The sequence below is a fragment of the Arvicola amphibius genome, chromosome 9 (genome assembly GCF_903992535.2).
Source record: "Arvicola amphibius chromosome 9, mArvAmp1.2, whole genome shotgun sequence".
NCBI classification, from domain to species: Eukaryota; Metazoa; Chordata; class Mammalia; order Rodentia; family Cricetidae; genus Arvicola; species Arvicola amphibius.
The window spans coordinates 76,380,292-76,395,911 of record NC_052055.2 but is presented as its reverse complement, the minus strand read 5'-3'; the positions used below and the strand labels follow the sequence as shown (position 1 = coordinate 76,395,911).

At 40.0% G+C, this 15,620-nt stretch overlaps 1 protein-coding gene across 1 annotated transcript; it reads right to left on the bottom strand.

Moving 5' to 3' along the window:
• Positions 1-5,142: 5,142 nt before the first annotated feature.
• Glyatl3 (glycine-N-acyltransferase like 3) lies at positions 5,143-13,655 on the bottom strand. Its single transcript, XM_038341148.1, has 5 exons — positions 13,578-13,655; positions 12,694-12,801; positions 11,702-11,828; positions 9,616-9,748; positions 5,143-5,569 (listed from the first exon to the last, which is right to left on the bottom strand). Exons 1-5 carry the CDS (start codon positions 13,653-13,655, stop codon positions 5,143-5,145), a joined length of 873 nt encoding a protein of 290 aa, XP_038197076.1.
• Between the last annotated feature and the right edge of the window lie 1,965 nt (positions 13,656-15,620).

Here is a 15,620-nt window from a genome sequence, read left to right as displayed (position 1 = left end):
CTCATGTCCGTTTTGCTTTGGAAACACAGGTCTGTTGAGTGAAGAGAAAGCTGAGGAGGAAGACCTACCTACATGCTGCATTCCTTTCATTTATTTTAAAGCAGAGGATAGGAGATGTGAACAGAAGTTTCCCAAGGAAAAGAAGAAAATCACCCAGAGTGAGCGAGGTTGGAGCAGTGGTGGAGACATGTGACAATCCACCCGGCCGAGCTTTATGTGGGATCTGGAAAGGAGGAGCCACATGCAGTCAACATTTTCAGCTTTATTCCAGTCTTCAGGCACAGTACAAGGCCGATGCTAGGAAGAACAGGGAGATTCACACATTGAATTTCATGGTTGGGACTTACGTAAAAAAAAAAAAAAAAAAAAAAATCTTGGGCTTGGAGAAACTGTTGAAAAGTGAAATAGTTTGTTAAGTCTGCCTCCTCGAAAGTAGAAACATATGCCAATATGGTGTTATACCTCTGCTACTTTAGTATACCCCCACTCAAAATCTTTAAGCAACCATCACAAGCAAGAAGGAAGATACTGTTGCAATCTGGGCCATGTGATTCCGCTTGCTTTTACTTTTGTTCTGTGTTCTAAAGTTAACGAAGATTAGAAAAAAATGAAATAAACTTTAGATCTAAAATGGGCAACTTAAGGGAATTTAATGTATAGTTACCTTGTTTGCATCCTCAGAAGTCAAATCACCATGTAAAAACATAGAACGAGAAAGTCCCAGCTTGTGTTCCCACTGAGGTTCTTCCCCAGGGTGTGTGCTAATCTCTGCATGTCTGCCTTAGCTACAGAAGTTTGAGAATATTCCATAATATGTTCTTAGTTGTTTTTGTCACTTTTCCCTGGTGAATCTCAGAAGAGTCAGTTCATTTATGAGGAAATATTTAGATGCTTACAAGACCCAAGGAAGTGCACATCTTGGAGTCACGGGGCTGGTTACCTCTACTGACTCTTTATATCACCCTGCCCAGCATGGCTGCGCCATACAGGGCTTGTTACTACTTACCAAGGGCTCTTCTCTCTCAGTGCACATCATAAAGCTGCTTTCAGATCTATTTCCATCCTCTGCGTGTCTTCAGTTAAAGTGTAACTAGGTTATATATGCTTCTGTAACTGTTTTACATTTACACATTATGTACTTTCCCTCATTAGCACAATATTCTGATATACCGTATTAGTTCACCTGGCGGTTGCATTATATTTAATCACTGTGCTACTTTAAAAAGTACTTTTCCTTATAAGCAGTGCTTTTACATCTTTGCAATTTGTTTTATAATACATTTTATGGGTAGAGAGTTAGGTCAAAGGGCCGTTGTGTTGTTAGATTCCAGCTCATTTGCTTTTAATGATTTTTTATTGCAAAATAAAACAGATACACAGACGTATTTGGGCTGTTGTAACTTGATGACTTTTCACAAAGTGAAACCTATCCAGGAAGTGCCCTAACACTGAAAGAAACCCAGCCTTTCTGAACTACAGCCCAATTCTGATTTCAGACGCTGGAGCCTGTTTTTTTTTTTTTTTTTTTTTTTTTTTTTTTCCAGACTGTGTGTAAACAGAATCATCCATCTGGGATATTGTCCCTCCTTCATTTTCAACACGTGCATTTTCAAAGTTCACCGTGGTGCAACAGAGACTTCTTTCATATTCTCTTCCAGTTTCACTTCATTTGAGACAATCTCATGTCATTTGGACTGACCTCAAACTCATTGTGTAGCTAATGATGGACTTGAATCCAGCCTCCACCTCCCGCCAAGTAGGATTACAGGACTGCCCCCACAACTCCAGGCTCACGGTTTGTGTTCTTGAGCCTCACCAAAACTTCATGGCTTGATCATTTCTCACCTAGGAAATTTTCTCTGTGATGGCCATCTGATGGTGTTTCTCTGTCTTGCCTTTTCCATTCTAGAGCTTTCCTCCACTTACCTAAAGTGATTTATTCAAGGTCTAGTTCTAAGACAGTCTCAGTAAAACTCCTGTTTCTGTCTGCATCTTGATGATTCCTGACTATATATTTATGTCTTAGATGTCTCTGTGCTTAATTAAAACTTGGCATTCAATTTGACCCCACCGCTTCCTATTCCACAACTCTAGAGTTCAACAGTCTAAGACTGAACAAGCGTTTTCCCTCCTTCCAACCATCCCTGACCCAGACATTGTTTCTGGTCTCTGAAACATCCCAGCAGCTAGTTCTCACAGTGCTGAGAATTCAGTCAGAACTGGCAATCATTGCTCACTATACCCGATAGTTATTGAGCTTAGTCCTGACTTTTCCTCCCTAGTGGCTCAGGGAACTCTCCACTTTTCATGTTCAGCTTTGCCAGCACCCAAATCCAAATCATTATTGTCTCTTGCTTACTTCGTAGCCTTTCTAGTAATAACTAAAGAGACTGCTTAATTAGTTTAATCAAGATTAAGCTCTACTTTAAAAGTCTGCATTGGTTTGTAGTGCACAGAAGAAATTTTTTAAGCAAGTAAATAAAGGTCTATAATCTGCTACTCCTCTCTCACCCCATCCTTCCCCTAGGCATTCTGGATACATCCATACATTCCTTAAATATGACTCAAACAGAGTGGAAAGTTGAACAATTATTTCCGTCATGGCTCCATGTAAGATACAATGGTTAGTGCAATTGCAAATTAGAAGGGAAAAAAATAAACTATTGGGCTCAATATTTCTGACAAAATTACATATTTAATGAATGACATCATACTAAAATATGATCCAATTTAACACATAAATATATAGGATCATGATTTTTTTATACTTGTATGAGTTTTAATTAAATTATACAAAATTATTTCCTATATAAACAGACAATGAAACTGAAAAATGACCAAAAATGGTGTCAATTGTTAGAGGTAAACACTGTTGAAAATGAGGAGATAATGGAATCATTTCTAGAAGGTTCCAAATGACATGAAGCTAATTAAAACAACTAGAAGAAGAAGCTTTGTTCCTGAAGGAACTGTGAGGGATCATTTCAGTTTGTGTTCACAGCAAAGGCGAGAACCATCACTTGCTGAAGCTAGTTTTCCAAGATCTGAGGAAAAAGCAGGGTGCATGTAAATAGAGTCCAAACCTCAGAAGACAGCAACAGAAAGATGTTAATATCCTTTCTTCTACAACCTCACCATTCACATTGGCCTATGGTCGTCTTCATTTTGCAAACACTTGTGTTCTCATCCTTCTAAAACTGTAACAACTATAACACAACTCCTGCACTTAAAGCTCAGAGGAGGAGCCACCACAGCAGCCCAGAGTGCAGAAGTGGGCTTTTTGAGTCGTTTCTTTGTTGGAGATTCTCTGAGAATGTGAGATTTGGGAGGTGGGGGGGGGGGGTGTTTTCTCAGACCATGCAGGATGGAGTTGAAAGTTCCTACTGAGCAATAGCAATAACATGGTGTTAAGTGTACCAATTGTACAATTATGGATGCGACAGATTCAGATTATGGTCATGATTTTACCACTTACACACTGAATAATTTTGATGAGTCATTACATCACTAACGCAAGTAAGAGAACAGTTCATCTATCTGAGATTACATTATGAACACACAGTGTTGGTTGTACTTATCAATAAGTGGTAGATAAATTATCACTAGGAAGAAACAAGCAATAATGATAACACCAAGACTGAGGCAGGTGCTACTCATGTTGAGTCAGGGCTAAAGATAATGAGCATCCCAAGGGCAGAAATAAGCCCATATTTTCCCAAGGGTTTTATGGACTCCTTTTATTTCTCTCTGGTACCAAGGATGAGTTTCTAGGTAACCATTGGCAAGGATCGCCTAAGAATAAATCCACCCTCAAGAAGTCTTATTAAAATGGTGTGCACACCAACCATTTTGTCTCCTCACAGAATAAACAGCAAAACATTGGATTTTGCCTTATTTTTGTAATTAAGATTTTGTAAGTTCCAGGGGAGAGGAAGCAATGATTTCTGTATGGTGAAGTCAACCTTACAGAGGCTACATAAATTCAACCATTGCGTTGATGTCTGCTCTTATCTTGTTGTTTATTAGATTATTACATTAGTGAAAATTATATATGACTAGACCAGTGGAAATTAAATTTAAAATAATGATAACAGGGATGCTGAGATGAGTTATCAGACAAAGGTGCTGGCCCGAGTCTGATGGCCCGAGTTTGAGCTCTGAGACCCACGAAATGGGAATGAAAAATTAACCCTTATCCATTGTCCTTTGATTTACACACAGAGACCAAATAACACAAAAATGAATCACAACAGTAAAATAATAAGTTAGTTTAACTATTTGAAAACTAAAATAAAAATTACAGACTTCTGGCTTTCCAGTATTGATCATGTAATTTTGAAGGATTTATTGCCTCTAGATTTCAAATTTATTCAATGTAATAAGAAAAAATTATAAATATATGCCTATAGAAAATATGCATGTAATACATCTTATCTGCCATTTTTATAATCTCATACACACCTATATGTGAATTTCAGATTTTCGTAAAAAAGCAGATTATCATTCAGGAGTCTGGAAGAGGTCATGGGTAAGGTCTTGGCTTACGATGACAGTTGGTCATCCAAGGCAAATGAGAAGGAAAACGGGAAAACGCAAATTCTCAGGTTCCGCCAGGTGCTCAGCGCATCAGGAGCCATGGGGACAGGTGCTGCAGTCTCTCAGCCTGGAGGTTCTGATAAACCACTCCCAAGAAAGAGCTAGAGCTTAACGTCAGCACCAGCAGTCAGTCACTGAAGGGGGATACAAGACAGGTTGGGAGCATGAAGATTTTACAGAAGGAGGAAGTGGCATGGCTGGAAACTATGAAGCAGAGGGCCAATGGCCTTACATTAAATCATGCTTTCTCATGCAGCCGTTTCTAACACGAGGCCAGGAACGGCTGCATTTAAAGATATCGTCCCTGCAGTGGGTCCTCACGGAGGACACACACCCTCTCTTCTGAGACATAGTTACTGGGACCCTAGCCCTCAGAGTTCTTGATGGTGGAAATCTAAGACAGAAAGGGTTTCTCAGGGTGATCTTGCATGCATTTTTCAGACCCTTTTCAATAATGTGCTATTTTTGGTTTAATTCACATTTCACGGGTAGCTAAAACGGGGTGGATATTCAGAGAAAGTAGAACATTCTTGGAGTTCCTTTGAGCTAATGGTGAGTTTGTCTAGAGAAAGCCGCAGGGGTGAGAATAAGCCTATGGAAACGACAAGGCAAGAACTCAGCATGGACACTCTTCAGGAGGTTTATAGAAGCCACGTTGTCATCCAGGACATTTCCCTGGGAGGGGAATCCGCGGCTTTGCAACTTCCTGGCCAGTGTGAGGGCCACCAGTCGGCTGTAACCTTTCCTGCGATGGTCAGGTAGGGTGTAGCCATGACACATGGTAGCAAACTGGTCGGTGATACCCCAGGACACAGGATTTCCCTGCTCGTCGCGCACACACACGCTGGGAAAGCACTCGATGAGTTTGGCTATGTACCGCAGACACTGCTGGTTGCCGCCACGTGACCAAGTCCGGTTGAGGAGATCAGCATCGGAGACGCTCAGGTAGGTCAGTCTCGGGGTAGGCCCAGTTCTGGAAGAAAATCAATAAAGCAATAAATTGGTAGGCACATGACTACTGATACCTACACTTTTCCTACCGATTTGAAACGGAAATCATCTCCAAGACTATGTTTGGCTTTTTCAAGAATTGAGAACCTAAACCCTTCCCACTTGAAAGACGTTCAAGTTTGCTTCATCCCCACTTTTTTTTGTCAGCTCTGCAGACTGCGGTGTGGCCGAGGCTGCTTCTGCATCTTCACTCTCTGGGGAAAAAAAAGTATAACTTAATTTATATTTGGATTGCTTTTGTATTGATGCAGAAGGATAACAGACTCTCAGGGTTTCAGCCGGTCACAAGCAGACAGTTGACTGGGATCACTCCCAAAGGAGGCAGACACCCTCGCTGATTCCAATCAACGTGATTCCCTATTTTGTTCCCAAGTATCCGACTTGCTATTATCTCGAGGGGTAGAGTGTTTGAACCTCTTTTGACGTTAAGCGTTGCTAGATTCTTGAATCATAAAACAGGCCACAGCACACACATACATATTATTATTATTATTATTATTATTACTACTACTACTACTACTACTACTACTACTTACTATCATTTTCTCCCAGAGTTGCCCTTAAAAGACTTGTGAAGCCTTAGGCAATCCAGATTTTTTTGAGTACTAATATTTTGAACTTAATGGTATTTTAGCATTCAGTATCCTTCTGCCTTTGCATAGTCATGGCTATACAAGTCACTATGAATATGTACATTCTCTGCAAGAGTTAGGTTTGCCAGACTTTCCCTTCTGCTGCTCCTCTCTAGATTGAATGTTCTCATTTGTTTTCACTGGCCAAGGCCAAGTTTTACAGGTCACTAGCTTTTATTTATTTTATTTTATTAATAGAAGTGTCTAGTAATTTTATATGTAAAAGCCCTGGTGTCAAGATTAAGTTCCTGGTTCATTTTAAGAACTGAAACAAGGGTCTGGGCTGGAGAGATGGCCCAGTGGTTAAGAGCAGTGGCTGCTCTTCCATAGGTCCTGAGTTCAATTCCCAGCACCCACATGGTGGCTCACAAACATCATTAATGGGTTCTGCTACCCTCTTTTGGTGTGCTGGTACACACAGAATTCATACACATAAATGACTGAAATTATAAGAGCTGAAGCAAATTATTGCCTCTAAGGCTGAGTGTGCCTTGGAATTTGCTATCACTGTGAATTTGTCAATACTACTTAATCCATTGACTAGTAAAGACATATTGTAGCCCTGCAGTGGTTTTATAAACATATCTAATTATGCCTTTTACTTTTCTTAGTGGTTGCCAGCTGCAGCATTACACAATCTTCTATTGAGGAAAAAAGGAGGGAAACTGGCTTATGATTATTTAGTTCAACTTTGAAAGTGTACTTTAAGAAAGGGCAGAGACCCTCAATCACAAATATTAGTATAAGCAGAAACATTGCCAAGGCAAGCACCTCAGGCACAGCGTGTTACACATTTGTACATGAAGGACCGAGTATGTGGAGTACAGTCCACAGTTTGAGTATGGCTTTGGGGTTAAAGACAAAATGTCACTGCTAGGAAAGATCACCAGAATAAGCCCCACGACATTGGGATGGACAAGGATATTTTGAATAAGATACAGAAGAACAGGGGAAATTGCAAAAAATAGGACTACTTCAGCTAAGAGCTTCCAGAAGGCAGCTATATTCACTACAGCACACTATGGTGAAAGGCTGTGTACAATTAAAGAAACAAAAAACAAATGAGGAAAAACCCTGAAGAACGGGTAAAGCTCTTGCAAATTATACTTGGGGTAGGCATCTAATATTCAGAACACAAGGAATGAAGTAATCCTAATGGGGATAAAAACAAATAAGACAATTTAGAAATTTAGACCTACAGGGAAAGTTTTAAAAATATGATATGCGAATGGCCAAAAGGTACATGAAAAAAAAAAACTACAAATCAAACCCACAAAGAAATATCACCTCACTGAAGTTAGAAAGGTTCTTGTCCAAAAGTCAAGGACAACAAAAAGTAGTGGAGATTGGAACAGGAAACTTTATACACTAGGAGGAAGGTAAATTAGCATAGCTACTAAGGAACAGCGTGGTGATGCCTCCAAAAATTAAAATTAGACCTGTAATATGATCAAGAAATTCTAGTCTGGGGTATATAGCCCAAAGTAGTAAACTCTGTCCCTATTGACCACAGCATGCTTCTCAATATGCAAGACATGGACTCATGTTAGGCATTTACAAATAATGTGACATATATACAAGGAAATCGTATTCATCCTTAAAAAGAAGATTCAGTCTGTAAAAACATGGATGGGACTGTTGTTATATTAATCAAAATAAGCCAAGTGCAGAAAGTCAGAGAGCACACAATCTCCCTCACATGAAGAGTCTAAAATCTTAATCTCTATAAAGCAGAGAATGAAACAGAGGCTAGCCAAGGCTGGAGAAAACAAACGGGGTTTTAGTTTTTCTTTTTAAAAAATCTTCGTTTTACCCAGGAGTGGGGGCGGCACACACCTTTAATCACAGTACTTGGGAAGCAGAGGCAGGTAGATCTCTAAATTTGAGGGCAGCTTGGTCTCCAATGAGTTCCAGGACAGTCAGGATGTCACAGAGAAACGCTGTATCGAAAACCGTCCTCACCACACACACACAAATATTCCTTGCCTTTTACATCTTAAAGTAGCTAGGATTAAGGATAAAGTGTACCACATTCTGTTTTAATTAATTGAATAGGTGTGCAGCATTCATAGGGTATAGTTCTCAGGATAGATATATGGAAGATTGTCCCTGTGCTGGGGTAGGTACCAATGTACTGTGGGAGGGTTTTCTTCTTTCAAAGTTCATGTGTGCTCCAAGTTTCCATATAAAACATAAAAGAAAGCCCTGGTGATTTCTTTTGATTTTCTGCAATGTTAGAGTTAGTCTGTGCTTACCAGGTCCTCCAGCACCTACCACCGGAGCAGAGAACTAACATGCATGGAGGTGGACACTTTTTAATCAACCTTGCTTCATTCTTTTAAAAAAAATCACTTAAAAAAGATACTACACCCTAATTCTTTTAATTTAACTTAAAAAGTGTGTGTGTGTGGTGTGTGTGTGTGTGTGTGTGTGTGTGTGTACATGTCAACATGAGGTGTCTTCTTCAATTGTTCTCCACTCTGTTTTTGAGACAGGGTCTCTCACTAAGTCCCAGCTGGACTGGATGGCCAGCAAGTGCCAGAGAGACTCTTATTTGCCTCAGAGCAACATGTTTTTGCTGCCGCAACCAACTTTTAAATGTGTGCTTGTGTCAAAGACACTTTACCAGAGTGAGCTATCACTCTCTCCAGCTCCTAGGCCCCAGTTCTTAAGAAGGGATTGAGGTCCAGGAAGGATAAGAAGAAGGGAAGAGGCTAATGGCAAGAGAGAAGAGGCAATGTAGACACACACAGACACGTGTTTGCAAGGGACTGCCTTCTCATGCTGGAGCTGTGATCAGTTCCTGGCCTCAGGACTCACTTGTGTGTTTTATTTCAACTCTGTAAAAAATAGAGTCATGATAGTTCACTTTAGAAGGCAGACGAAAAAGGAAGATAGAAAAGGAGAGGGGTATATTTAAATCATTTAGTCCCTTGTCATTAAAAGCCCAACATAAACCAGTAATACACCTCTAGCTTTAAACAACAGAAACCTCAACAACTTTGGATTCAGACCACAGGGATTACTTAGGATTATATCATGAAGGGGGGAACCAAGAGATGAATTTTCTATGTATACTTCATATACCAGGACAATGCAGGTTTCATGAGCTCAATGGCTATTGACAAAGACACTGATTTAATTTTCAGAAAAATAATAAGTAGAGAAACACAGGAAAATAAAAAGTGTACATAAACACACACGCACATGCACGCGCGCACACACACACACACACACACACACACACACACACCCTTTAAGAATGGCCCAATTCTTAAAGCTAACTATTCTTTCACAATAATAAATATTCCAGCATTGTTATTAGGACTTGCATAACAGTAAATCCAGCTCCAAATGTAGAACCTGTTTTACATACAGGAAACTGTGGTCTGGCACAGATGAAACAGGAGAAAAATGGACAGCCTTGAAGGAAGACAGCTTTATATCCAAATCCAACAGCTTTGCATTGGCAACGGCTTTGGAAACAGCATATAATTCACCTTGCAGCCCTGGATGATGACAGACACAGAACCACAGTCATTTATTTTAGCAGTTTTATGCCAACTGTCATCAATACCACTGTCTGATGGCCTGTCATGTTTTAACCACGATATAATTAGTTATATATGTATTACTACAAACATTCTCTCCTTGACCTACAAATCAAATTATGTTGTCTTCACCAGTCATGTGCTTCCGCTACTGCTGGAAATATCTCAAGGGAATTTGGAATTTCTTACTGGAAGTTTTATTTGTTAATTTACTTAATACCTCAAATTAATTTTATTGAAGAGACTTGTCCTTTTTTATTTATAGCTTTAAAAGTTAAAGGTGGCTGTTTATAAGAGTTTAGATTTATTTAGTATGGTAAGGTGTGATGGTTACCTTCAACTTGACAACCTAGAATCACATGGGAAAGAAGTCTCACTAAGGATTGACTACCTTGGGGTTAGCCCGTGGGCAGGTCTGTGCAGTATTGTCTTAATCAGTTAACTGATCTGGAGAGAACCAGCCCTCTGTGGGTGGCAGCTTTGGCAGAAATCAGGCCTGAACTTGTTAAGAGTAGAGAAATAAAACTGAGTGCAAGCAAGCAGCTAAGTGAGTGAGCGTGTATGGGCACATCCTTATTTCTCTGCTTGTGACTTCTCCGTTCTTGGATGCAGTGTTGGAAGTTAGTAACTTGACTGACCCCCAGGGATTGATGATGAAATTATTTCAGCTGTAAACTAAAATAAACTCCTTTTGCTCCTAAGCTATTTTTGGTCACGGTATTTTATCATCCACAGGAATGAGACTAGAACACAAGGCAACTTTAAAGCTTCTTGTCTGTTTCCACAACGTCCCTTATGGTATTCAAGGTGCAGCCTGGGGTTGGAAAATTGAGCTCAGTTGATTCATCCAGATCCCCCTCATTTCTCCCAGAATGTTATATTATTTACACCCCTTTGTTTGATCTTTATTAGGTAGTGTTCTGGGAACTGTCCCCCCACCCCCAGCATACATAAATAGGCTTTGGTCTCTGTTCTTAAGAGCTACAGCATTGCACTCTCTCCAAGTGCCCTGTTTTCTAGCCTTTGCAGTCTGACTATGGGTGGATAGAATCCTCTGTATCATGGCTTTCTCTCTTCTAGGCTCATTACTGAAGCATGTTATATGGCTCTGTTTTCCTCCTCATTTGTGAGTCACTTCTCAGTATAGCCTCAAGACTACAACTGGGTGAGAAGGCATATCGAATGCAGTGTGATGGCTGATACTTGACACCTCCTTCTCTGAGCTGAGCTTCAGGTTAATTCTACTAAAATTACAGCTGCAATAACTAGTGTCCCTTATTACAAAACTGAGCTATAGCTAAGTAATCAAAAGGTTTGTATTTTTTTAAACCATGAGCTATATATATATAGTCTATGTGGCTTAGGCAGGCCTTAAATTGGGATCCTTCTGCCTCTCCCTCACAAACACTGGGATTACAAGTGGGTTCCCTCATACCCAACACTCCAAATATTTCCTACAAGAGAAAAATAAGTGATCCAAGCCAAAAGTAACATACATACTCTAGTATAGGAATAGTAACTGTATAAAACTCAAGTATATATGTTAAGTATTTATGGACTTATCTCTAAGTGTCTATCTCTAAATATTGCACAAGTATGTAATATCTTTTAAGAGATCTATAAAAAGTGTGTGTGTGTGTGTGTGTGTGTGTGTGTACGCACACATGGGCACACTGACTGCAAAGGCCAGAAGATGGTTTCAAATCTCTTGGAGCTGAAGTCACAGGTGGTTTGAGCTTCCTAACACTAACACGGTGCTGGAAACTGAGCTCTGGTCCTCCGGAAGAACAGCAAGTCCTCTTAACCACTGAGCTATCTCCCTAGTCTCCATGGTATCTTTTCATACCTCTGGTGTACATGATAAGAAAGGAAAATGCGAGCATATAATGTATGCATTGAACTTGACCTTACCTTGTATTTGAAAAACTTGGTCCCAGTTGATAACGTCACGATCTTCCAATAGCTGTTGGTAAGCGCTGACATCTTTGTAGAACACAGCATATGCATTAGTGTAATGGTCAAGGTTATCTGTCTCAGCCTTGGGCAGAAGACATAATTATGAATGCAATACCCACACGTATCTTCTGGGTAATCCATGCCCTGGAATGACTAGCTATTATTACCATCTAGCTAAGTTTCCATTGTTCAAATCAGTTACGCGGAAACAGAGAAACAAGAATGAGGCTAATATACTATAGTAAGAAAATTAGAAATTTTGTGACTTTTCCCCCTTGATTCTTTCTTCCAGAACTAAGAAAGTTTTAAGGACTTTCCAACTTTCTAGGATTTAATTTATAAAAATTAAAACTGTAGTAGCCTGAGCAGTGCCTCTGTTGAGTTGCCTCAGATGACTCTAGAACTCAACACATTAACAGCTGAAGCTAATCAGGATACCTGGCTTTAATCACCAGACACACACACACACACACACACACACACACACACACACACACACACGAAAGGTAAAAGTCAGTGAGCACCATGTAAGAACCACCTCTGATCACTTGAGGTTCTCTTTAGCCTCAGAGGGAGAATGAGAACATTGATCTCATTGTGCTGACTTCCTTAAGTTTTCTCAATGTTTTTTCATATTCCCAAATTCATCAGTCATAAGAAATCTTCATCAGTCATAAGAAATCCCCTACTAGTGAAGGAGCTAGTTTGTACATAGCATCGGGTGCTTCATCTTCTAGAGACTGTGAGACGCTAAGGGAACACTTCCCGGCTAGCAGTCTTCCATCTGAGACTCCAAAGTAGCCACCTACAAACGGCTGATGACATGCATCGCATGTTAAGATAGCGTGTGCTATTGTAATGGTCATACCATTCCCTTTATCTAACCCTCTTTCCAGTTGAGCCAATTTTTACTTTTAATGTGTCTTGGTTGCTTTTCAGCACTGTACCTCTCTCTGTCGCCGGGTGATGACAGCTTTGAAGTCGGGCCATGAGTCCAGTACTACTTCCTTTTGAAAGGGATTACCACGATTTATGTTCATCACTGCTCCATAAACCTGAGCCAGAGAACCAGAGACCATTAGCTATTCCAGTTGAGAGAGGAATTAGAGATATATTCACACACATATACACAATGTGGAGTTACCATTTCAAATATGGGCATGAAAACTAGTAAAAAGTCTGTTAAATCCTGGTATCCTATAATTCTGAGAGAGAATGCTTGGTGACTAAGCGCCAATTAATATGAAGGTAATAAAAGAGGCTGTTCTGAAGAAGATGTCTTTCTCATCTTTTTCCTTCATTAAGAAAAATGTTCATCCTAAAAGCATCATGCACACACAGAATTAGTGAAAGTTACAGCATAGCAAGGATTGCTGAGCTAATATCACAGTATTTTCTTCATCATCATCATCATCATCATCATCAAACAGGAAACAACCTAGCTCCACGTCAACTTTATTGCTCACAGCAGCCTCATTTTTACATTTACTATAATATTGATTTAGGATATCTTCAACACTGTCACAGAGTGATCAGCAGGCCCTCTGGTACTTTAGATTGGAGGCTTGAGTGAGTCAGAGGTAACAAACCTCTAACTAAACTTCAGTCCTCAAGCCTAGTCTTACCTTCAGCACCACCAAATTCTATCATTTAACCCATGTTCAGAAATAACACAGTCTACCATTGTCCAAATTTCCCTACGGAGTTCTCTGGAATGACAGAACAGTGACAGGAGCAGCCTGGGAAAGTAACGTGTTCATCAGAGATGCATCTGACATTACCTCCTAGATTAACACAATAAAGAAACGCAGTACGACTAGGCTCACAATACCTTGAGTGATGCAGGAAAGTGACTCTTCAGCATTTTCTCCAGTGTCAGTAATTTGGTGGAGCAGTTTAGCACCAACATGGTCTCCAAAGGGTCGCGCTTCCGCACCTAACTAGAAACTTGAAGATAGACATTAATTTCTGCTTATTAACACTCGATCTTACTGGGAATATGCCAGTGATCCTGATTTCTTCTAGAGTAATGCCGATGTTGCCTTTGAAGAGGATGGAAATGGAAAGAGGGTGGAGGGGGGCGCTGCAGGGTAGGTACACCAGTGAATATGTGCAAATGGTGATCACTAGACCTAATCATTTACAGAGGGGACTACACATCCACTATATTCTGATTGCCCCCAGCAGGGAACTAAAGTGAGAGCTGGACTTCTATATTCAAGTGTGTTTTGTTTTTGTTAATCTCAAATAGCTTGTTGGCAGCAAGAAGGGAGGGCATTCCTGGCTTGTCAGTTTCTTTACCATCACCCACCATATAAGTTCCATGTTCTAGAAGAGAAATATAGATACTTATGGGCCAATGATAACAGGGAGGGAAGAGAAATAACTGGATTTGACACAGTAAAACCAAATAAAAATCCCTACTCCTTTAGAGACAATGGTCTCCTTAGCTTGGAGGCCCCTCTTCTTCTAGAGAAATTGTAATGCTTGTCAGCAAATATTACTTTTGGTTTGTCCTGAACTCTTTCTTGTCTCTTAATTGGAAGATAAAATGATACCACCTGCTAGCTCTATCATTCCCTAAACGCTGTGAAACAATTTTTTGAACACAAATATGTGTGTATGTATATACATGTACATACATATAAAAGAATTAAGTTGAAATTCAGTGAAATGGAAAATAAGACACAAAAGGAATAGAGCCTAGAGAATGTCTGGTCTATAGACTATGGTCCTACACATAGAATCTTATTCCTGGATTCCATATACGATGTCCAACTGCCTTTTAATTCAGATTCATTTATAACTGCCAAATCAATCCTGGCAATGCTGTGGCAGTTATCTATAAATGTGTAAAGAACAATAAAGAACTGTCTCCTGACACACATTCCAAGTTAATTTCCACAGAGAACTTTATTGTCCTATTTCAGGTCTGATGATGGAAACAAGAGTCACTATTTAGTGTTACTTTTATTTACCTAATTAAAACATACCTTTTGTTAGCAATTTTCTGTTTAAAATGCGAGGATAAGCAATGGTACAGTGCTTGGCTCTAAAAGGGGCAGCTGTATCACTCTCTCTAAGGTTCAGGGAGTACAGGAGTGGGGTAGGAAAAAGACAGAGAGAGAGATGTACAACAAAAGATGTTCCCTTGACATGACAGGGCTGTTGCCCTCACGGAATCATTGTGATTGTGGTTATCTGTATAAGAGTAGACCTGCCAACATTTCATCATGGATGGGTCATGAGAGGTTCCACATCTCTGTGATTAATAATTGACAATAGGTGTTAAGGGAGATGTGTGTCATTTTCTTCACAGGTGTTGCCATTGATGAGTGGCCCTTGCTCCAATGAGAAACCTTCCACTGGTGGTCAAGGGAAAGGAACTCTAATTAAATATGTGGCCTTACACAAAAGGAATGGATGATGGGGTGGGTGACTCGTGAAGAAGGAAGGGTTCCAGTGGGAGAGAAAGGGGGGGAGGAGAGAGAGAGAGAGAGAGAGAGAGAGAGAGAGAGAGAGAGAGAGAGGAGAGAGAGAGAGAGAGAGAGAGAATGGCAGGCAGCAGCAGTGAAAGGAAATCAAGTTCACGCTGTAAATATACGAAACTGTCAAACAATTAAAAAATTCTGAAACAGCTTCTAGGCATAGTGCATAAAGGCTGCCTAGATATTTCTAAGTGCAAGGAGACTGTGGTATCTCACAGGAAAAGCACGTTAAGCATTGTTCAAGCATGAGTTTTAGTGTTACTAACCACTTTGATGAGAGCCAATCAACAATACATATTGACTATACACCATGTATAACAAAAAGAACATATAAAGTGAGGTTATACATAACTCGTGATTGAAAGCAGTCTTGTCGAACCTAACTC